The sequence below is a fragment of the Hemicordylus capensis genome, chromosome 5 (genome assembly GCF_027244095.1).
Source record: "Hemicordylus capensis ecotype Gifberg chromosome 5, rHemCap1.1.pri, whole genome shotgun sequence".
In the NCBI taxonomy this organism is placed as follows: domain Eukaryota; kingdom Metazoa; phylum Chordata; class Lepidosauria; order Squamata; family Cordylidae; genus Hemicordylus; species Hemicordylus capensis.
In genome coordinates this window covers 91,285,160-91,307,641 of record NC_069661.1, presented here as the reverse complement: position 1 = coordinate 91,307,641, position 22,482 = coordinate 91,285,160, and the positions used below count along the sequence as shown (strand labels likewise).

The 22,482-nt window shown below is 43.5% G+C and overlaps 1 protein-coding gene across 6 annotated transcripts in view; it reads right to left on the bottom strand.

Annotated features, from left to right (window-relative positions):
* FGL1 (fibrinogen like 1) overlaps positions 1-22,482 on the bottom strand; it is a 65,754-nt gene that overhangs the window by 13,177 nt on the left and 30,095 nt on the right. For all 6 annotated transcript variants that reach the window (XM_053254520.1, XM_053254524.1, XM_053254521.1 and 3 more), the window contains 3 exons: positions 8,798-8,981; positions 5,896-6,055; positions 4,139-4,236 (listed from right to left, as the gene is read on the bottom strand). In XM_053254520.1, coding sequence (XP_053110495.1) covers positions 4,139-4,236; positions 5,896-6,055; positions 8,798-8,981 — 442 coding nt within the window. The remainder of the gene's footprint in view (positions 1-4,138; positions 4,237-5,895; positions 6,056-8,797; positions 8,982-22,482) is intronic.

Genomic DNA, 22,482 nt, shown 5'->3' with positions numbered 1-22,482 from the left:
AGGACTGCTCAGGCGTTTTTCATGTAGGAATAAGTATCCTCTGTGTACTGGCCCTAGTGTCCTTGAAATAAAACTATTGTATTACCAAAAAAAACAAAGCAAAGAAAAAGTTGAACCCATATTACTTCAATTATTTTAATGTTTCTAATGAAAATATACACGCTTTCTTTGCCGTTTTGGGAAGAGACATCAAAACCTGGTGAGACTTGTTCTGATCTGAATTCAACTGAGGGAAAATTCATGTCCACTGTTCTGAACTGAAACCAAACTGAAGGAAAATTCATGTTCACTATTAATATGCAATAAATAGCCTAGCTGTTTCAGACTTTCATCACATTTTGACTCTGTCTTCCATTATAGCTATTTCAACATATGTAAGCAGTAACCATCAATCATTGGGATCATCAAGCAATAACCAGCAAGCAGTGGGAGAAAAGCTCAGCCTTCACAGGGGTATAGCTATAATAGAGCGGATAGGTTCAAAGAACCCAGGGCCCCCAACTCCTGAGGGCCCCCCCAGCTCCACCCCTCCTGATTTTCTTCATTATCTCCCTCACTCCAAGGGTTGGCTGGGGAGAGGGGCAAACATGGGCCCCTTCTCCCCTAGCTACACCCCTGATCCTTCACTATGTGAATGAGTGGTTACTGTATCTTCTGAAACCACAATTCTGACTAATTAAATCTAAGGACTGAGACATACAATAATTTCAAAGCATTGAAAGTAGTTTGAGAAAGCCTTCATTTCCAGTGGTGTATACATGTATTTCTTTTGTCCCACTCTCATCTCCGATCAAACAGGCTTGGCAAGTTTTTGAGACAATATGGCAGGATGCATATTGTTGGGCAGGATGCATTAGAACCTTGGTAGCACAGTGTGATGCATTTACACAGCACTTTGAAGGTAAAGTCGCTCACATTCACCATGAGTTGAACACTATGGCTGATGCAGGATCATTAGGAGAGGTGCCCAGAGTAAAACCTGGTCTAGTTTTGCTGGAGGAATTTCCATTATTGGTGCTCGAGGATGTGGACAAGGTGTTCAGTCGAGTTCAGCCAACCACATGCATACTTAACACAGCTCCATTGAAGGAAGCTGCTTTTTGACCACTCCTAAAGAAACCTAATCTGGACCTAGAGGATGTAAACAACTATAGGCCTGTAACCAAAATTCCCTTCCTGGGCAAGGTGCTTAAGCATGTAGTGGCTGACCAGCACCAGACACTCTTGGAGGAAACAGACTATCTAGATCCATTTCAATCAGGTTTCAGGCCCAGCTTTGGAGCAGGAACTGCACTGGTCACCCGGTGGGGATGACCTGTGCAGAGAGAGAGACAGGGGGAGTGCAACCCTATTAATTCTCTTGGATCTCTCAGCAGCTTTCAATACCATTGATCATAGTAGCCAGCATAGGTCCTACTAATATTATAGGAAAGTTTTGGGAGAAGCCTTTGTTCAGAAAGCATAGAGGGGATGATTCCACATTTTTCTTCCCCTCACGTGGGCTTGCTCTGAGACAAAGGCTGGTAATCCACTACAGGCAGCTAACAAAGTTTATTATTATTAAAAATATAAAAACCTGCAAATCCTATTTCCCAGAGGCAAAAGTAAGGTGAGTGTACACACCCACAAGCAGGGACCCCTCATTCATACGACCTTCCACTCTCTCAGTGAACCACTGTGTCTCCAGTCAAAGACATCATTTATAGCAACAGTAGATTTGAAGAGAAAACACACAACTGTTTTGGATCACAACTCCCATACTCACTGTCACTGAACTAAGAGCACTGTGGTGAAATCAGATGGTTGATTCCAACTTTTGCTTTCGGTATCACACACACAGGTAATTCCTCTCGGTTTTCACAGGATTGGTGCCAGGTTGTGAGGTATCCTGGGGAAAGCCAGTACGGTGCTGGGCCCTTCTCCACCCACAGAGCATACATTGCACACAATGCCCCCCTTATAGTTAACTGGGCAGTCTGTGAACACTTCCCCAGTGTCATTGCTCTACCTGTGGGTGCTGCTGCTGAAGGATGACCATCCACTGCTGCTGCCGCCCACTGCTACCCGGTAAGCCTCCCCAGCCCTGGCAAGCTTACCAGGCAATAGTGGGCAGCAGCAGATGCTCCTCATTCAGCAGTGGAAGCATTTTAGATTTCCCATTTATCACCCCAACACTACAGCTTTGTAGGTGGTGGTGGGTAGCAATAGCTGTTCCTCCTAAGGACAGGAGATTCAGGGGTCGGCTGAGTGCACCCTCTGATGGATGTAGGCCCTCCAGCCCTGGTCCAGTCTGACTGACTCCCAATGCTTCCATGGTGTTTTCATTTCTAGAAGGAAGTTGTTTTGCTAATCAACAACAGCAAAACAACCGAGTCTTGTGGCACCTTAAAGACTAATACATTTATTATTGGGGTGTGTATGTGTGTGCACGCACATGCATACACACAACAAGTATGGAGAAAAAAACACGAAAACTGTGGAGTCAAATACCTAGGAAATGCAAGAGGCCTAGTCTTGTGACAAGCTTAAAAGTATACAAGATAAGCATGGTGATAATCTAGAATATCTATCATTGCTAATAACCACATTCATTAGCAATGCCCAGTTAATTAACTTGGCAATACGACAGAAATTATTGGTCCTTATTTGGGTAATATACAACAGAATCAAACATAAATTTTAATTCAGCTATCTTATGCTCTAGTCGTCCTTTGAAATTCTTCTCTTGAAGAATGGCCACTTCCAGGTCTGTAGCAGAGTACCCTGGAAGATTAAGAGGTGTTCCCTCTGGTTTCTGAATGTTGCCAATCCTACTGAGGCCTGCACTCCAGGTATCTGATGTAGTGGATAGTAGTCCACAAAAGCTTATTCTAAAATAAATGTGTTCGTCTTTAAGAAGTCACAAGATGCTTTATTATTCTTGATTTTATTTTCCATAATAGGGACATAGGAAACTGCTATATACTGAGTCAGACCATTGGTCCATCTAGCTCAGTATTATCTTCACAGACTGGCAGTGGCTTCTCCAAGGTTACAGGCAGGAATCTCTTTCAGCCCTATCTTGGAGAAGCCAGGGAGGGAACTTGGGACCTTCTGCTCTTCCCAGAGCGGCTCCATCCCCTGAGGGAAATATCCTGCAGTGCTCACACATCAAGTCTCCCATTTGTATGCAACCTGGGTGGACCCTGTTTGGCTAAGGGAACCATTCACACTTGCTACCACAAGACCAGCTCTCCATATCATCATCAACATCATCATCATCATCATCATACTCGGCCACCCAGCACAGTGCAGGCCAGCAGTGACGACACCACCCAGGACAGTCTAAAGAGGATTTGGGGGGGGGGGCAGGGGGTGTGGAGACCCTGGACTTCAGCCCTGAAGTCCAGGCATAAGAGCACCACTGGCTGTACTATAACGTTTTGCTGAATGTGTCATTAGACTTTTAGTAGGAACTAGCTGACCCCACACAGAGCATCTGTGCGCTCTTTGGGTCCAGGGGTTACCTCTCCCCCTCTTCTGCCCCAGTCTCTGCTTCCGGGCCCAGCCACCTCTCCTCCCCACTGCCACTTCTGCTCCACTTTTGTTCCCCCCTCCTGGGCCTTGCCTCCGTGGCTGGGCCAATCAGCTGCGTCCGCCACCCAGCCAATCAGCTGGGCTCTGGGACGCACATTCCAAGGCACACCCAGGAGAATTAATATAATAGATTCTCTTCCAATTATTTACATATAGAAGAGTATGTTCTATTTACATATAGAAGAGAAGCAGTGATACAAAGGAGTGGTTCTTTTAAGGATCAAGTTAGGAACACAGGAAGCTGCCATATACTGAGTCAGACCATTGGTCCATCAAGCTCAGGATTGTCTACACAGACTGGCAGCAGCTTCTCCAAGGTTGCAGGCAGGAATCTCTCCCAGCCCTATCTTGGAGATGCTGCCAGGGAGGGAACTTGGAACACAGATGCTCTTCCCAAAGCAGCTCCATCCCTTAAGGGGAAGATCTTACAGTGCTCACACATCAAGTCTCTGATTCATATGCAACCAGGGCGGACCCTGCTTAGCTAGGGGAACAAGTCATGCTTGCTACCACAAGACCAGCTCTCCTCTCCTCGAATGAACATTGACTGCACAGGTCTTACCCTGAGAGGTCAGATAATGAAGGTTTTTATTGCCGAGCCAGTATTCGCCATCTGGTGAAGCAAAATCACCGAAGCCTTGTTCATACTCAGCCCAGTCTCTGAAAATAAAGTGCAAACCTCTAATTTGTGCCATTTGAAAAGGGATATTATCATCATACAGTCTTTGAAATGCCATGGTCCTCTAATGACAGCGAGTCACCCGTGCAAGAATATGGGGAGTGTGTTTCTGGGTATATGCTACACTGAACTCAGTTGTTTTTAGCTCTCTCCCACATCCCCAGATAGGATGCTTACTGTGAGGTGACTGGAAGCAGAAACTGCTGCTGCTGTTTTGTAGAGACCCAGTAAGATAAAGTGTGCCGTCAAGTCGATTTCAACTCCTGGCGCCCACAGGGCCCTGGGGTTTTCTTTGGTAGAATACACAGAAGGGGTTTGCCATTGCCTCCTCCCGTACAGTATGAGATGATGCCTTTCAGCATCTTCCTGTATCACTGCTGCCCGATATCAGGGATTCGAACCAGCAACCTTCTGTTTGTACATGGTGCCAAGCTATTTTTCATGTTACATTAAATTTGTAGTTTGACCTGGCATGCTTGGTTTTTTAATTTCAAGTTAAATAGGAACCACAGGGCCAGCAATAAGGATTTAGGACTCTTGACTCAGGGAAAGGGAGCTTTAACCCTCTTCACCCACCAGTCCCAATCTGGATCAGCCCCTCTCATTGCTATTTTCCCCAGCAACAACATAGCGGGGCAACAAAACAGCCAGGGGAGGAGGGAATCTTAATCAAAACTGCAGCAGGGAAAAGTTTCATGATCCCAAACCTGCCTCCACCCCCCACTGCTATTTAAATTACAAAAAAACATGCAAGGTCAAACCATGGGCAGAATCCAGATTAGGTTAATTATGACTAAGCACCACTGAAATCAATGAGATAACTTAAGTCTCATTAAGTTCAATGTGGTCAATAAATCACATAAATATAATATATAAATAAATTTAATAATAACTAGCTTCACCAGGATCTTGCCCTATGTGTTTAATGTAATTTGTAGGCGATTATGACCTCCTTCTGTATCTCATGTAGTGATGTTCTCCAGTAAGTGAGCTCCTCTCTCCTTTGGATGTCAAGAATTTGACCCCAGCAATTGATGCCAGGAAAAAAATGCTCCTCTCAAGCTTTTACCAACCTTGCCTCGATTCACCAAGGAACTGAAGCAGTGCCCACCCCAAACACAGAACACTTTGAGGCGAGTAAGAAGAATTCGAAAAAGGATGTCTTTGCTGTAAATGCATGAGCAAAATTGGAAACAAGTACTGGATGGATGTACATCCCAGCAATGCAGATTTTATATGTGCCCTGGGAGTATATCTTAACACAGAATCTATTTAAGTCTGACATTTTGAAGATAACCAAGAAGTCCACTTAATGCATGTGTGTGTTTGCTGGAGTTGCAGCAGAAGGTATCAGTCTATCCAGTGTGATTGTACATGGGGCAGAACCATGCCTGAACTCAACATTCTCAAGAGAAGCAAGAAAAAAATGTGTTCCATCTTTCACTGACAGGACTTATTACTATTTATTTTAATTTTAAATGTGTATCCCTCTTTTCTCATAAGGACCCAAGCTGGCTAACAATTAAGAAGAAAAGAAAATCAATCATCATCATCATTATCAAGTTGTTAGGAAATATAACATTCACAGTTGTTGTTTATGTTCTTCCAGGTGCTGACTTCTAATCTTAAATCCAACTTACCTATCAAAATTTTGACTCCCATCTGACCGTCTCTGAAAAACCGTCCATCCTCCTCCTTCTGACATGTCACAATAGGCAAAGAAACCACTGGGACTCTGGAGAGGTTTCATCTTGTAAAATCCACTCTGTGTGTGTCCTGCACTATAGATCTCAGCACAATCTGCATCATCCCAAGATATCAGTAATTTCAATTAGTCAATTCGTCTTATTTTTGTTGGACAAGATTTAGAGGTTAATTCAAAATGGTACAGAAGCCAAAATATTTATCTGGAATGTGGTTGGACTATTATGTCATTAATAAGACTATGCATACTTCTTTTTTTTTAATGCCAACTCAGATTTTCTGAGATTTGCATTGGCTTCTAAGTCACCCAAAGATATGCAGTTATAAAGCTAAAGTAATATTTTCTGTTTTGAATGGTCTTGTTCCATGATATGTTGTGGTTGGACTATTTCAGCGTAAGCTTCTGGAAGAATTTAAGACAAGTTATAACATTTTGCTGGTTAAATAAATAAATTGAAAACAGTTTGGAACTAGACTTAACTAATTCCTAGTTACATATTTAACCCACAAAAGGTTTTCCACAGTTACTGCTGACTCAGTTTTTACTTGAATATGGTTACTGAAAACATATTTATACTAAAACCCTTTCCCCTTTAGTTGCAGTTTCCCGTCAGATTTATTATCCATATTCATCAGACTCTCATTCAAGTCCAGCTCCTTTCATACCTCCCAATTTTGTGTTAGGATCTTTAAAATGTATTATCTATTCTTTGATGTAAACATCATAATAAAATAGCGATATCCTCCTTTATCAACACCTATTAGCCACCATAGCTAGCTGAAACTTCCATGTCCAGAGGCAGCATGCCTCTGCCTACCAGACGCTGGGGATGAACAGAGGAGGCCACAGATCCTTAAACCATACCCTGCTTGTAAGCTTCCCAGCACCTGGATGGCCACTGCTGGAAATGACATCCTGGTCCTCTTCCTTTGGGACCCCACGTCACATTAACCACCTCTTTATTCTTGTCCACATCCATAGGAACATAGGAAACTGCCATATACTGAGTCAGACCATTGGTCTATCTAGCTCAGTATTGTCTTCACAGACTGGCAGCGGCTTCTCCAAGGTTGCAGGCAGGAATCTCTCTCAGCCCTATCTTGGAGAAGCCAGGGAGGGAACTTGAAACCTTCTGCTCTTCCCAGAGCGGCTCCACCCCCTGAGGGGAATATCTTACAGTGCTCACACATCAAGTCTCCCATTCAGATGCAACCAGGGCAGACCCTGCTTAGCTATTGGGACAAGTCATGCTTGCTACCACAAGATCAGCTCTCCTCTCTTCCCTTCTCTTCTTCTGGTCTAAATAACTCCATATACCTTCTACAGTCTTGCATCCTCTCCTTCATTCTGATGCACTTGACCCCTCTCCTTCATTCTGATGCACTTAGAGTGGGGAAGCCCTTGAGGCTGTTCTCACATGCAGGCAAAACTGGGCTAACAAAGCCAAGCCTGGTCTTGCTCGCACGTGAGAACCACGGGGATCCAGTGTTCCCTGTAACAGAGATTCCAGGTGTTGTTGACTACAACTCCCAGAATTCCCAGCTGTGGTGACCTTTGGCTGGGGATTGTGGGAGCTGTAGTCAACAACATCTGGGAATCTCTATTATAGGGAACACTGCCGGGATCACACCCGAACCTGGAGGTGCAAGCCAGCCTCCCTCTCAAATAGGGTTAAGGGAGCTAGCACTCCCTTAGCCCCATTTTTAAAATCATCTGCCAGATTGTGGGGCTCCCAACCAGCACTGGGGGAATCCCTGTAAGTAATCCTGGGGGTAATTCCTGCAAACGCATGGCGCATTATGGGAGTTCCAGGGGCCAGGGCAACACATCCTGGCCCCAAACCCTCCACACTGCCCAAGGAGGCAGCTGCATGTCTGGGCACGCGATCACACCCAGACCAACAGCAAAGGGAGGTAAACTTTATGAGGCTTCCTCCCCCTGCCCCTTCAAGCCCTTTCTCACAGATTGTGAGAAAGGGCTCCTTGAATGGGCCAAGAGAGACTGCCCAGGGCACCCAGCATTTCACAGCCACCAAATAATTCCATACCTGAAATCCTTGTCCCAATGTAAGTCAGCTTAAAGAGTAGGCAAATTCAAAGAAGAGGGTGTGGATTTACAGTGGCACTCTAAACATATCTGCTAAAAAGTAAATCCCACTTAGATCAATGGAGCTAGCTACTCCCTGCTTAAAGTTGTTAGGACCGCAGAGAGACAACTGTTGACACAATAGCAGTTTACACTGAGATGGGAGCAGTATATTTTTTACTGGAAAGTGTAAAATAGTAAGCCTATTTTAGAAAGACTTACTATGTCTTACCTACAACTAGAACACAAATGCTATACAGATGGGCTATCAGGGGGTATGATGGGCTATCAGGTAGCTATGATGGAGACGTGGGTGTGGGTACCTGGGGACCACCAGCTGTCTCCTCTGTCCTCCTCCACTAGGCACTTGGCCCAAATACACCAGCTGCCGCAGCAGTGCTCCCATGCCAGTGAGAACAGGCGGCCCCTTTGAGGCAGACCAGTTCTAAGTGGGATTAAGGCAGGCCAGTTCTCGTGGACAGCCCTGCCTCACTGAGCTGGTGTGGTAACATAATCTGGCCATGCTGGCGCAGCATGGTGGGGTTCTCCTTGGAGGATGGAATGGGAGAGAAGAAGTGACGACAGAGCAACTCTCACAGTCTATGGCTTGTGATTGGCTGGTGAAACAGAATAAGAAACAGTGGTTTGAAATGGGTTTGCAAGCTCAAACCATGGTTTGGGTTCTAAATTATGGTGAATTCAAACCATGTTTTAGGATGACATTAGGAACAAACTTATATGAAAACTCTAACCTTTATATTCTTCTCCTCCCAGTTCGATGGTAGTATTTTCACCACCTTTATCTCTGTATTGCATTTGCATGTCCTTCTCCATTAAGAGCTGCACAATTTTTGCCTGTTGCTGCTTCACACTGTGTTCCAGAAGTCTCACCTGAGTCTGGAGCCGCAGTTGCTCTTGGAAACAACTCTCTAAAGTCTGTTGGAGCAGTTTATTGAAAGAAAAAACATGATGTGTATCGGTGAACTGCTAATCTTAAGACTGCAAATTTATCACCAATCACTATAAAAGCCCACTGCATTCAGTTCTACGAATCCCTTTCAAAATAAGAAATATGCTTTAGTACCAGTAGTACAAGCTTTCATCGATTAACTTGTATGATTAGCATTTTAATTGCATACCTGCCAACATGTCCCTATTTTCCCTTTCAAGTGAATCGGAAAATAGGGACATAGCGGCAGGTATGTAACTGCTGGGTTTGTTTTGGGTTTTTTTAAGTATGGTAGTTAATCAGGAAAACTGTGGAACAGACTCCTTTTGTGCTTCAAAAGGAATCCCTGTTTGAGCAAGGACTAGGGAGTTCAGACAAAGAAAACTCTGTAAATTCAAGCAAGTGTCTTATGAAAGGGAATTCTGCAAAGCTGGTACAGTGTGGAAGGTATATGCTTCCTTTAACTCTGCAGGTATTAACAACTTGTGGATTAAAAATCATCTGAGAAAGGGTCATGATAGAATCTGTAATGAATAATGAAAGAGGAGTGCATTTAAAAAGTGCCTGTCTAAATAAAGTATCAAAAAGTGATACAAACACTTCTGAATATTCATGTTTATTCTCTGCTGGTTTTGTCTTTTTTATTTTCTTTTTTCTATTTATGTATTATTTATTTATTATATTTACAAACTGCCCCATCCAAAGGTTCTGGGTAGTGTACAACAAATTATGGCATTTTCTTATTACCTATAGGTTTGAGTATAAATCAATATTCAGTTGTTGTAGTATCATTTTGCTTTAAAAGTTGTAAGCAGCTTTGAATGTGTACATTCATTCATTCATTAAAATTTTCTTATATACCACCTCCTCCAAAGACTCTAGGCGGTGAACAACAATACCAATAACAATTAATTTTAAAATAAAATAATTAAAGGCAAATGCCTGGTGAAACATGTATAGAAAGGCAGGATATACAGTAGATCCTAAAATAAATCAATTTTATCTATCTGTACAGTATTTGTGCTGGTTCCATGAAATCCATCATCAAATTAGTTCTGTTTAGCTCCTCTTTCCACTGGTGTGAAAGCCAATGAAGTTCTGCATTAGGATTTTGTTGGCTAAAACAGATGAGGTTCTACCCCTCCCCAATTAATTACATTTTGGAATGACTTTAAAGTATAATTTGCTACCACAGCCGGGAAACAGATATACAGTCTGGTTCATAATTGCATACTGTTACTTGTGGTAAAACAGTTGGCTATTGCATAGGACCAATCTTCTTTGCATGTTTTTCCAACCCAAAAGATGCAATTCAGTTTTGTTGACCAAGGACAGAAAATGAACTAGATGTGGGGGGGGGGGGGGGAGACCATGAATGGGGCTGAGTCTTTTTTCAGTGAGAAAAATTCAAAAGAAAATATTATTTTCAGCCTAGATCGCTCCTGCCTTCAGTATTCATTTCTAGGTTGCTTTAAATAAGCATTTGTTGCTTAGGGCATGTTGACTCTGGAGCGATCTTGATTGCCTGCCTGCCTTTTAAATATTTGTGTTATGTCTCAGATGTTTGTTTTTCATTTAATTCCTACCCTTGAGTGCAATCCAATATATGGCAATGGAGAACAGCCTGGAAAACATGCGGTGGGATTAGGCAGCTTGTCAGGAAACTATTCCAGAGGGACAGGCTCAGTGCCAGTCCCAAGCAGCTTTGGTGATGCTGTCATAATTTGTCTAGAAGGCAACTTCCCTGCCTCTTGGCTGTGATATTGTTTCACTATCAAGAATGAGGCCCTTCTGAGCAGGCTGAGAGGTAGTACCATATCATCCCTAGATTCAAAACCAGACATGCATGTACCTAGGTAATTTTGGAGCCTGGAGCTAAAGGCCTTTGGAGGCTCCTCCTTCCCCCTGCAAATTAAGCATATTCCCCCTATACACACACACATTGTGATACACACAGTATTTCTTTAGGGCACAAACAGCAACTGAACTCACAAGAATGTAAGACGATAAAACAGGCATATTTGTGCAAATATGCACTAGAAGAAACATTTCGACACACAACTTCACATATTCCCATCCTACATATTTCTGTCCCCACTCCCCCTCTGTCCCTAAAGCTGAGGTCACACCTGGCCGCCTGGCGCAGGTCACGGTCACGCTTGGCCATCTGGCGCAGTGCGGGCCGGTGGCACGGCACAGCGACCACACCACCTGGGACTGGGCCACACCACCCCCAAAGAGGATTTGGGGGCTCTCAGGGGTGCGGAGGCCCTGGACTTCAGCCCCAAAGTCTAGGAGTAAGAGTGCCTCTGTTCACAAACATATTCTGTATTAAGGTTTCAACTCAAATAACTAACAGGATACATTTAAACATTGTACATTACCAGAATGTCAATGTGAGTGTCTTCTTGAGATATTGAAAACGTACGATAATTTAATTCCTAATATATCTATCAGCACTTAGCACAAACTCTTTCTAATACATTTTTTAGGATCTGGGTCCAAACATGCAATGGGGAGGTACACTTTTCTGAAACTTCAGACAGCCTGGGCTGCAAAACCATTATCACAAGGAAAGAAAACTGAGGCATGCTTGAGGATGTTTATGCAAACCTATCTCCTGAATCTATATGGGATGTCTAGATTTTCTAAAATATTGTAGAATTTGCTGAGGCAAATAGAAGCAACTAGCTGGGCCGGGCGCAGGTCATTTGCACCTCTATTTTCCCCGCCTGCCTGCCACTGCTAATTTATTTCCCAGGCTGCCTGCCACTGCCTTCTTCCCCCACTGCCCTCCTGCCCGCCGCCATTTTCTTGCCCTGCCTGCCGCCATTTTTCTCCCCCTGCCTGCCCCTGCTGCCATTTTGTCCCCCTGCCTGCCCCCACTGTTTTGTCCCCTGCCGCCGTTTTGTCCCCCCCCCATTTTGTCCCCTCCCACTGCCATTTTGTTTCCTGCCTCGCTTCTGGTGCTGGCGCTGCCACTTTCCTCTTCCCCTGCTGGCAGCTTGCTTGTGAGCTCTCATGAGAGCTGCCATGCATGGGATTAGTGACAAGTACACCAGAGAGAGAGAGAGAGAGAGAGAGAGAGAGAGAGAGAGAGAGAGAGAGAGAGAGAGAGAGAGATGATGTTACAACAAAACAAGCAACATTCTATACAAGGGGGAAGAGAAAGTGCCTGTACAGGAAACTCTGGTTTGAGGGACAGAGAAGTGTGTCTCCTTATTTACTCTCTCCAGAACTACAAGAATCCTTAGTTGCTTCTGTCATTCCCTGTGAGATAGGAGGAGATAGCTGGATGTGGCAGCCAGCTAGCAATCAGAGGGAGGGACAAACACCATTATAATTAAGGACATTGAGATTCCTAGGTCTCTGGTAGCATGCATGCATGCATGCATTCATTTATTTAATTAATTTCTATGCCGCCTAATATAGAAAGCTCTAAGTGGTGTGCGGACTTATAAAATTCATAAAAACAAATAAAAATCACAATAGATAAAAACACTTTAAAATTTCAATTTCAGTTAAAAGCCTGGGAAAACAGGTACGTCTTCAGGGTCCCCCTAAAAACAAACAGAGAAGGAGATGTTCTTATTTCAGCAGGGAGCGTGTCCCAAAGCCCTGGAGCAGCCACAGAGAAGGCCTAGTCTCAAGTTGCCACCAAAGAAGTCGGCGGCAACCGTAAACAGATCTCTCCAGATGATCTTAATAGGCGACAGGGTTCACGACAGAGAAGCCGCTGTCTTAAGTACCCTGGATCTAAGCCGTTAAGGGCTTTAGAGGTAACAACCAGCACTTTGTATTTCGTTCAGACACATATCGGCAGCCAGTGCAGTTCTTTTAGAATCGGTGTTATATGCTCCCTTCGGGTAAACCCAGAGTCCAATCTGGTTGCTGCATTATGTACCAATTGTAGTTTTCAAACTACATACAAAGACAGCCCATGTAGAATGCATTACAGTAGTCAAGCCTGGAGGTTAGCAGCATACGTACTACTGTTTGAAGGTCATTTCTCTCCAGAAATGGACATATCTAGCTTATCAGCTGAAGCTGATAAAAAGCACTCCTGGCCACAGCCTCAACCTGAGAAACCAGGGAGAGTTTGGGATCCAGGAGCACTCCCAGATGTATCGGTCCCGGACCATATGTGAGCAAATTAGTTAGGTCTCTGGCCTCTAGAGTGCACAGAAGAACTGACACTAGGTCCTAGGGTCAAGGAGCAGTCTAAACTCTAAAGGGTGCTTGTCACTTGTGAATATACATCACACCCTATAAATCAGGCAGCCAGAAGCATTTTATACTCTGCTGACTGAGGAAAGAGGCACCTTTCAAAAGTGGAGATTCTCTTTATTTAGCAGGGAGAGAGCAACTGGCCCTATCCATCCCCAATGCAGCATCCCCTCAGTGGCTGCTGGTGGTGTCTATCGTATGTTTATTGTGAATCCTTTGGAGTCAGGGAGCCATTTTTAAAATTCTATGTAAACTGCTTTGGGAATGTTTGTTGAAAAGCAGTATTAAAATATTTGTCGTATTTGTATTAGCAGTTACCTCTGCTAACTGGGCAAAGAGGCACCTTTTAACACGGTACCTCTCTCTTATTTAGCAGGGGGAGAGTAACAGGCCCTATCCACCCCCAGCACAGTACCTCCAACAGGGGCGTAGCAAGGTTGGAGTGGGCCCAGAGACATGATTTTAAAATGCCCCCCCCCGCTCACTGAAGCTCAGCTCATGAAGTAAAGAAATCTTAAATGAGGCTGAATATATATATATATATATATATATATATATATATATATATATATATCCTGTGTGCCACAATAGAACATCATCCTAAATTATTTTTTATATTTTTTAAAAGGTTTTGTAAATTGTGGCCGATGCAAGTCATTTAATGGTGCTAGAGAAAGACTTGCTGTTCTGGTAGCTCCAGGTCTTAACACTCACATCAATTTCGGAGGATGAATACAACTGAAGGCAGCCCAGGCGCGTGCGCGGCTGGGGGAGTCTGTTGGAGATGAACTTCCAGTGCATCGACTTTTTGCACCAACTGTCCTAATGACCACCAGGGGCATTGGGAGTAGAGACAGTGAGTCAGGGTCTCCCTATCTGTCCCTACTCTATGACCCCTGAACTGACTCTGCAGCACTTCCTGTGCTGAGTCACAATCCTTCCTTTCCTCCTAGAGAGCAGATGGAAACATCTCTCTCTCTCCTTTCCTATCCACTATGTAGTCCTTTAGATTAGATATAGGTCTTTCCTATCTAAGTGTATTTAACCAATAAATGTTTAGTGTTTAGTCATACAAGGATCTCCATGTGTTTTCTCTAAATAGCTGCAATATCCAAACCATCCTCTGCTACCTACTCTGTAACTGGAGTGTGTGCACATTCCTTAGTGCTCTGCTGTTTTACCTATTGTGGGTAAAAATCAACAACCTCTAACGGAGTCAATCATGTGACTTGCCTCTGATGGGCCCCCAGACAACTGTCTCCCCTTGCCCTACGATAGTTACGCCCCTGCCTCCAGTGACTGTTGCTGGTGGACGATTTTGTGTTTCTTTTTAGATTGTGAGCCCTTTGGGGACAGGGTTCCATCTTATTTATTTATCAATCATTTCTTGAAGTAAAATTTGGAACCTTTTGTTGAAAAGTAGTATATAAATATTTATTGTTGTATTAAATAAATAAGCTGAATTAAATAAGCTGACAGGTACAATTGAACCTCTGCTTTGTTTTGGAGTCTCCCCTCCCTCCCTGCCTCAAAACCAGTCAAAGTCTTTGGTAGGGACATGGAAGAGGGCCTGTTTTAAAAGTTTTTATTGGTTCCAGAGAAACTATACTTGGGCACTGCCTAAGATAATGTAACATAAAAAAGCTAACACATTGTCATTTTTTTTGTTCCCTTTTCATCCTTGCTGTTGTAGCACATGGGAATCAAAACAGCATTTGAAAGTAAATGTGTGCTCATACTCTCAGCTTGATTGATTAAAATTGTTCTTCGCCTTTTAATCAACTGAAGCTTTAACTGATTAATTTGCTGATTAAACTCCTTTAAGGTTGCATCTCTATAACATATACATCAAGACAATGCATATGAAAAGATTTGCATATTTATTTATTTATTCATTCATTCATTCATTTATTCATTTATTCATTCTAAAAGCACCATACAAATGCTATGTATTACTATCTACAATATAATAAAAGGAATGAGTTGTACATTATTCCTATTCACATAGAACTGATATTCAGAGATGCTATCAATTTAGTTGCAAAGCTCCAGAATCTAAGGTGAACGGGACCAGGTTGGCAGTACACACGGCAGAGGGTGATAACTCAGAACCCTCTTCTTTACAGGCGTACAGGTACTTATAAGTAAAATAAAGCATATGCCAATGATCTCATTTATTAAAGAAGCACCCATGCATAAAATAAAATAAAGTTTTTACCCTTTAAGATAGATACCAGTGGAGGCAAAGAAGGACTTTGGCTTTACTCACATGAATTTTAAAAGGTGGCTGCTGAAACTAGTTTGTGCAATGGTAATTTTATTAGTCACCTTGAGAATGCCGATGGAAAGATGAGATATAAATAAATGAATCCAAAAAGGGTGAATTCTTCATAACTGATATATGTGTATCTTGTATCTGTGCCCTCATTTGCAGCATCACCGAGGTTCAGTGTTCTCTCGATTGTTTTTCATCTGTGTGTGGAATGAGTTTTGTTCTGGGCGGCAGTATCAAGGCAGTGTGTGCACATGTACATTCAGAATGGGGCCTGATTCAACCTGAGTGGGATCTAAAATGAACTGAGTGGACATTGAAAAACTTGTGAGCACGCGCACATGCGCACGCCTTAGAGCAGGACTGCTCAGCTTCGGCCCTCCTGCAGATGTTGGCCTACAATTCCCATAATCCCGGGCTATTGGCTGCTGTGGCTGAGAATTATGGGAGCTGTAGTCCAAAAACAGCTGGGGGGCCTAAGTTGAGCAGGCCTGCCTTAGAGGGAACAGTGGTGAGGGTCAGACTATATATCACTTTAAGCACTTATGAAGGTAATGCCAAACCTCGTAGAGAGAGATCAGCAGAAGAGAAATGCTGGCTGAAGGTCAAACTAGACCACACTTGTAACATGTGATTTGGGGTTAGCAAGATTATTTCTTATTCAGTAAACAGCAGCCCAATTGTGTATGTGGTGTGAGGGAAGATGAGGCTTTAACATTCTGCCCCTACCATGGTCTTGATCTGGCTTGAGCCCCACACAGCTATGGTTTGTCCCAGAATGAAAGCTCTCACTGGCTTCTAAAAGCCATTTTGGGTAGCATTTGGCATCCTTAGGGAGCCTTTAGGAGGCATTGCTCTGGAGCTTCTGAAGGCTTTTTGGAGTCATTTTCTGGAGTCTCTTGCAGCATTGTTCTGCCTTTGTAAGATGCTAATTATCACTTTTATAAATTTAATTTTAAAGAATGTTTAAAAACTAAATTAAAAATTAATTTCAATTTTGATAACTACAGTACTGTATTATTTAATTTAAATTGCAATCAAAATTAAAATTTAATTTTAATTATTCACTGAGAATTGATTTCCGTTCACTCCTTGATTCTCACATACTCCTCTGGGTGCATTTACTTCTGCTGCCTTTTTGGCCAACCTACCAGCCAATCAGCTTGTGCTGCTAAGTGCTGGACTTCAACAGTGGGGTGAGGAAACGTCATGATTATGCATTACTGGAGAAGCTGGGGGGCATGGCTGGAGGAGCTGGAGAGTGGGAGAGCTGAGGTGGCCAAGGTACAGTGCTGTGCTCCATCCTTATTTCTGCTTTCACCCTGTCTTTTCTTTTCTTTTTAGTCATTTTCCTGGGCTCGGAACCTATCTCCCCAATTTCCATTGACTTACAGTTTCATTATCCGCAGTTTCATTATCCGCGGTTGTCAGGTGCGGCCCGTGAACACACCTCTGCCGGGGGGGGTGGTGGTGGTGGTGGCAGGCGGCTTCTTTCAATGTAAATGGAGCCGGTGCTCCGTGCCGCCCAGCAGCCCCCTTGGCGGGGAATCGCCTCCGCCACTCACCTGGCTCCCACAGAGCTGAGCCCCCGCCAGCGGCCAGGTAAGTGGTGAAAGCGATTCTCTGCCACGGGCGCTGCTGGGCAGCACGGAGCACCGGCTCCGTTTACACTTAAAGAAGCCGCCTGCTGCCCTTCCAGAGGCATGTTCCCAGGCTGTGCCTGGCGGTTGTAGGCCAGAACAGAACCCCTGTGAGTGACAAGGGCCACCTACATCTCCAAAATCAAAATGTAGGCCACAAGTCTGACAATACAGAAGGAGGACTATCCAAAGCAGAAGGGCTGCATTATTGAGAAAACACCGAAAAGCACAACTGAGGGCAGGTTTAATTATACAATGGACCTGGGAGAATCCCCAACACGGATGTGTGCCCACCCAGGTTAATGGAACCAGCTCAGGACATTTCTTCAACACCGGCACTGTTTGATATTTTAAAAGTCACATTTTCACATATGGGTTTAGCAACTGATAGCCCAGGGGCCACATCTAGCCTGCTGGATGGTTCCACCTCTCCACTACTAACTCCAGAGGCAAAACAGAGGCGTGAAGAAGCAGCATCCATGGCAATGTGACTTCATGGCAAGAAGATAGTTGAAGAGGAAGATCAGAACCTCCCCCATTCAACTGTCAAAGGGCTGTCCAGCAAAACTAATGGCAGATCAGAGGTCTAAAGCAATCAAGGGGAGAGCAAAATTTGACTTTCTTCCCATTAGTCTTTGGCATGAAATAAGCTTTAGCTGGTCTGTGGTCTGTGGCGTATTAGGCCTTTTCCTAAAGTATTGCTCAACAGAAGTTAGAAAACCATGCTGCTAAACATGTGCTCCCCCTGCTGGCTTTGCAACTAAGAACACTCAATCAAGAAATCAAACTCAGTATTTTTCCACATGCCACATATATTTATATGGGTTATTCATCTAAAATCAGGGCCAGGTCATACTTTATGCTTGTATAGATGTACACCTGTCAAACTAGATGTGGTGACTACAGACATTTTTCTAATTTGCCAGATTTTCCCATTCATATGAAGCAGGGTGAAAGGTCTAATTTTTAATCAAAAGTGGCACATGGTTAGGGACCTGGACCATCTCCCCTTCCTCTCTTCAGCTCTGATACAGGAAGTGAACCAGGTTGAGAGAAAAGCATCTGAAGTGATGAGATGCAAGAAAGGGCCCAGATACCCCTTTTATATTGGGGCAAAAAAGCCCCAGCTTCACATATACGCTAATGGGGTCTGAGCTGTCAGTGACTGACTAGGAGAGGGATCTCAGGGTCGTGGTGGACAGATAGTTGAAACTGTTGTCTCAATGTGCAGCAGCTGTGAAAAAGGCCAATTCCATACTTGGAATCATTAGGATGGGGATTGAAATTAAATTTGCTAATATCATACTGCTCTTATACAAATCTATGGTGTGGCCACATTTGTACTGTGTACAGTTCTGGTCACCATACCTCAAAAAGGACATTACAGAACTGGAGAAGGTGCAGAAGAGGGCAACCAAGATGATCAGGAGCCTTGAGCACCTTCCATATGAGGCAGTGCTAAAACGCCTGGGGCTTTTTAGTTTAGAAAAAAAAGATGACTGCAGGTATCAAGATGACATGATAGAGATTTATAAAATTATGCATGGAGTGGAGAGAGAGAAATATCCCCCCCCTCTTTCTCTCTCTCATATAAACTAGAAGAACCCATGAAACTGATTGCCAAGAAATTTAGGACCAACAAAAGGAAGTACTTTCCGACATAATGCAAAATAACCTATGGAATTCTCTGCCACAAGATGTGGTGACAACCACCAGCCTGGATGGCCTTAAGAAAGGCTTAGATAAATTCATGGAGGAAAAGTCTATAAATGGATACTAGTCTGAAGGCTATAGGCGACCTCCAGCCTCACAGGAAAGATCCCTCTAGTTGCAAGGGTGCAACAGCAGGAGAGGGGGCATGCCCTCAACACTTGCTGCAGGCTTCCCAGGGGCATCTGGTGGGCCACTGTGCAACACAGGATGCTAGACTGGATAGGCCTTGGGCCTGATCCAGCAGGGCTGTTCTTATGTTCACACACACACGCCATAGGTGCAGAGGGAGACAAGTGAGCAAATAAACAGGGCTGTCATCATTAAATCTAGTTTAACCCTAAGATAATTTTGTTTTAAATGCATATTGTGTCCGACAACTCCTCTTATACGATTCGACTGGATCAATTTCAGTTTGTGACTCCTGATGATGTGGACAAGCTGCTTGGAGTGGTGAGGCCTACCACCTGTCCTCTTGACCCTTGTCCAACATGGTTTGTTCTATCTAGCAGGGAGGCTGTTGTAGGCGGCCTAGTAGAAATCATAAATGCTTCTCTGAGGGAGGGCAGGATGCCGCCTTGTCTTAAGGAGGCAATTATTAGACCTCTTCTAAAGAAGCCTGCGTTAGATCCCTCAGAGTTGAGCAATTATAGGCCTGTTTCCAATCTCCCATGGCTGGGCAAGGTAATTGAGAGGGTGGTGGCCTCTCAGCTCCAGGTGGTCTTGGAAGAAACTGATTATTCTGGACCCATTTCAAACTGGCTTTTGAACGGGCTATGGGGTGGAGACTGCCTTGGTCGGCCTGATGGATGATCTCCAATTGGCAATGGACAGAGGAAGTGTGACTCTGTTGGTCCTCTTGGATCTCTCAGCGGCTTTCGATACTATTGACCATAGTATCCTTCTGGAATGTCTGAGGGTGTTGGGGGTAGGAGGCACTGTTTTACAGTGGTTCCGCTCCTACCTCTCGGACAGATTCCAGATGATGTTGACTGGAGATTGTTGCTCTTCAAAATCTGAGCTTAATTATGGTGTCCCTCAAGGCTCCATACTTTCTCCAATGCTTTTTAACATCTACATGAAACCGCTGGGAGAGATCATCAGGGGATTTGGAGCTGGGTGTTACCAGTATGCTGATGACACCCAGATCTACTTATCCATGTCAACTTCTTCAGGAGCTGGCATATCCTCCTTAAATGCCTGCCTGGAAGCAGTAATGGGCTGGATGAGGGAGAATAAACTGAAGCTGAATCCAGATAAGACGGAGGTACTTATTGTGTGGGGTCAGAACTCTAGAGACAATTTTGATCTGCCTGTTCTAGACGGGGTCACACTTCCCCAAAAGGAACAGGTTCGCAGTCTGGGAGTACTTCTGGATCAACGACTCTCCTTGGTTTCTCAGGCTGAGGCGGTGGCCAGGGGTGCTTTTTATCAGCTCCGGCTGATACACCAGCTGCGCCCGTTTCTCAAGATCAATGACCTCAAAACAGTGGTACATTTGTTGGTAACCTCCAGACTTGACTTCTGTAGTGCGCTCTACATGGGGCTGCCTTTGTACGTAGTCCGGAAACTTCAGTTGGTTCAGAATGCGGCAGCCAGGTTGGTCTCTGGGTCATCTTGGAGAGACCACTTTACTCCTTTGTTGATGGAGTTACACTGGCTGCCAATAGTTTTCGGGCAAAATACAAAGTGCTAGTTATAAATAAAGTCCTAAACGTCTTAGGCCCCGGGTATTTAAGTGAGCGTCTTCTCCGCTATGAGCCTCACCGCCCATTGAGGTCACTTGAGGAGGTCCGTCTCCAGTTGCCGGCGCCACCGACTCATTTGGTGGCTACACAGAGATGGGCCTTCTCGGCTGCTGCCCCGAGACTGTGGAATGCGCTCCCTGCTGAGATACAATCCTCCCCATCTCTGGCATTTTTCAAAAAACACCTGAAAACACATCTCTTCAACCAGGCTTTCTCAGCTTTTTAAAACTTGTTTTAAAAATTCTTCTGATTATTTAATTGTTGTTTTACGATGTTTTTAATTGTTAATTATTTTTTATGCTTTATAATTTTTGTTTTAATTATTAATTGATTTTAATTGTGTTTTAATGTAAACCGCCCTGAGCCTTTTGGAAGGGTGGTATAAAAGTTTTAATAATAATAATAATAATAATAATAATAATAATAATAATAATAATATTTGAAAATGCATTTATTTACATAAATATTTTCATCCTGGCCTTTCTGCAAGAAGCTATGGTTCCACATACACTCATTTTATCCTCACTAAAAGTTTGTGGAGTAGGATAGGTTGAGAGATTGTGATTGGCTCAAAGGCACCCAGTGAACTAAGTGAGTACCTGAACCCGGGTCTCCCAAGTCCTCACCTAACAGTCTAGCCACTACCTCACACTGGCTCTAAAGTGTGAACAACACACACACACTCATTCATTCATTTGGGAGCGAAGATTGTCACAGACAAACCCTGGTTCCCTACTTTGAAATAAATGTCTGAAAAGTCCCTAAAGCCCTGTGTTTACAAATGTATGGCAAGCAAATGTCTAATTGAAATTCCCTGTGTAAAAATGGCTGGATTTACAAGATGAAAATTTTGCAAAGGAAAAAAATTGTGGGCACTAATTTAAAGGTTATTTTGGAAATTACCTATGATATTCCTAATCAAAATACATATGTTAGATATTTACATTTTCATGACACCTCGAGTATCTGAGTGCATTCCAAATGACAACTAAGAAACCAATATCTGAAGCTGATCAGTGCAGATCTCCTTGCAGACGTTGTGCGGGATTTCACCACAGATTTTTAGCAAAGCAATCTTTCTCTTGTTAATAAAGGTGTTGCTGGTACTAGCACCAATTTATACTCGGATATACTGGGACTCAAGCCATGGCTTCTAAAGATGCCATAAATCTAAGTCAGATCATTTGTGTTCCACAAATAAGAGCCCGTGGATATTACATCCTTTTGTGCACACTTATCAAACCTCAGAAGCCTCAAAGTGCGAGGGAGGGAGGGAGGGAATAAAAAATCCAAGTGAATCAGATCATAAACCAGCTAGCTTCCCTCCCTCTCAGATCTTCCAAGAAGTCATTTAAGGGCATTAGAAAGTTCTTCATGTTTAGAATGCCAGAATTGCTCCCCTGTGGGGCACATTACAAAGCCAGTTCTCAAATTTAACAGAAATCAACCAGTTGTGAGGCTGATGCACTTGAAGCTGCTTTATCACCATACAGCCCTTTCAGACTGTATAACTGTATAACTTTCATTTGGGAAGAAACTACAGTTAAAGCCACTAAATTAGAACACCACAGAAGTGGAAAAGTTTTTCACAGCACACATTTAAAGTGATAGCAAATTGCTTTGCCTTTTAAAGTCATTTCAGGAAACAAAGTGAAAAACACTATACCATAATCATAGGAAAAATGCTATTTAGATTGTGGCTATGTCACTAATTGAGAGCAGATGGGATGTAACTGCCTGCTTTACTGACTTTTGCTGATTTTTTATTTTCTAAACTCAGAGCCAGATAATAAACAGCTGCTGTCATATCCAGAGATTCAGACACAAAGTCTCATGTTTATCCTAGCTGCTGCCATTAATACATATAGAAACACTGCACTTTACAGGTTTG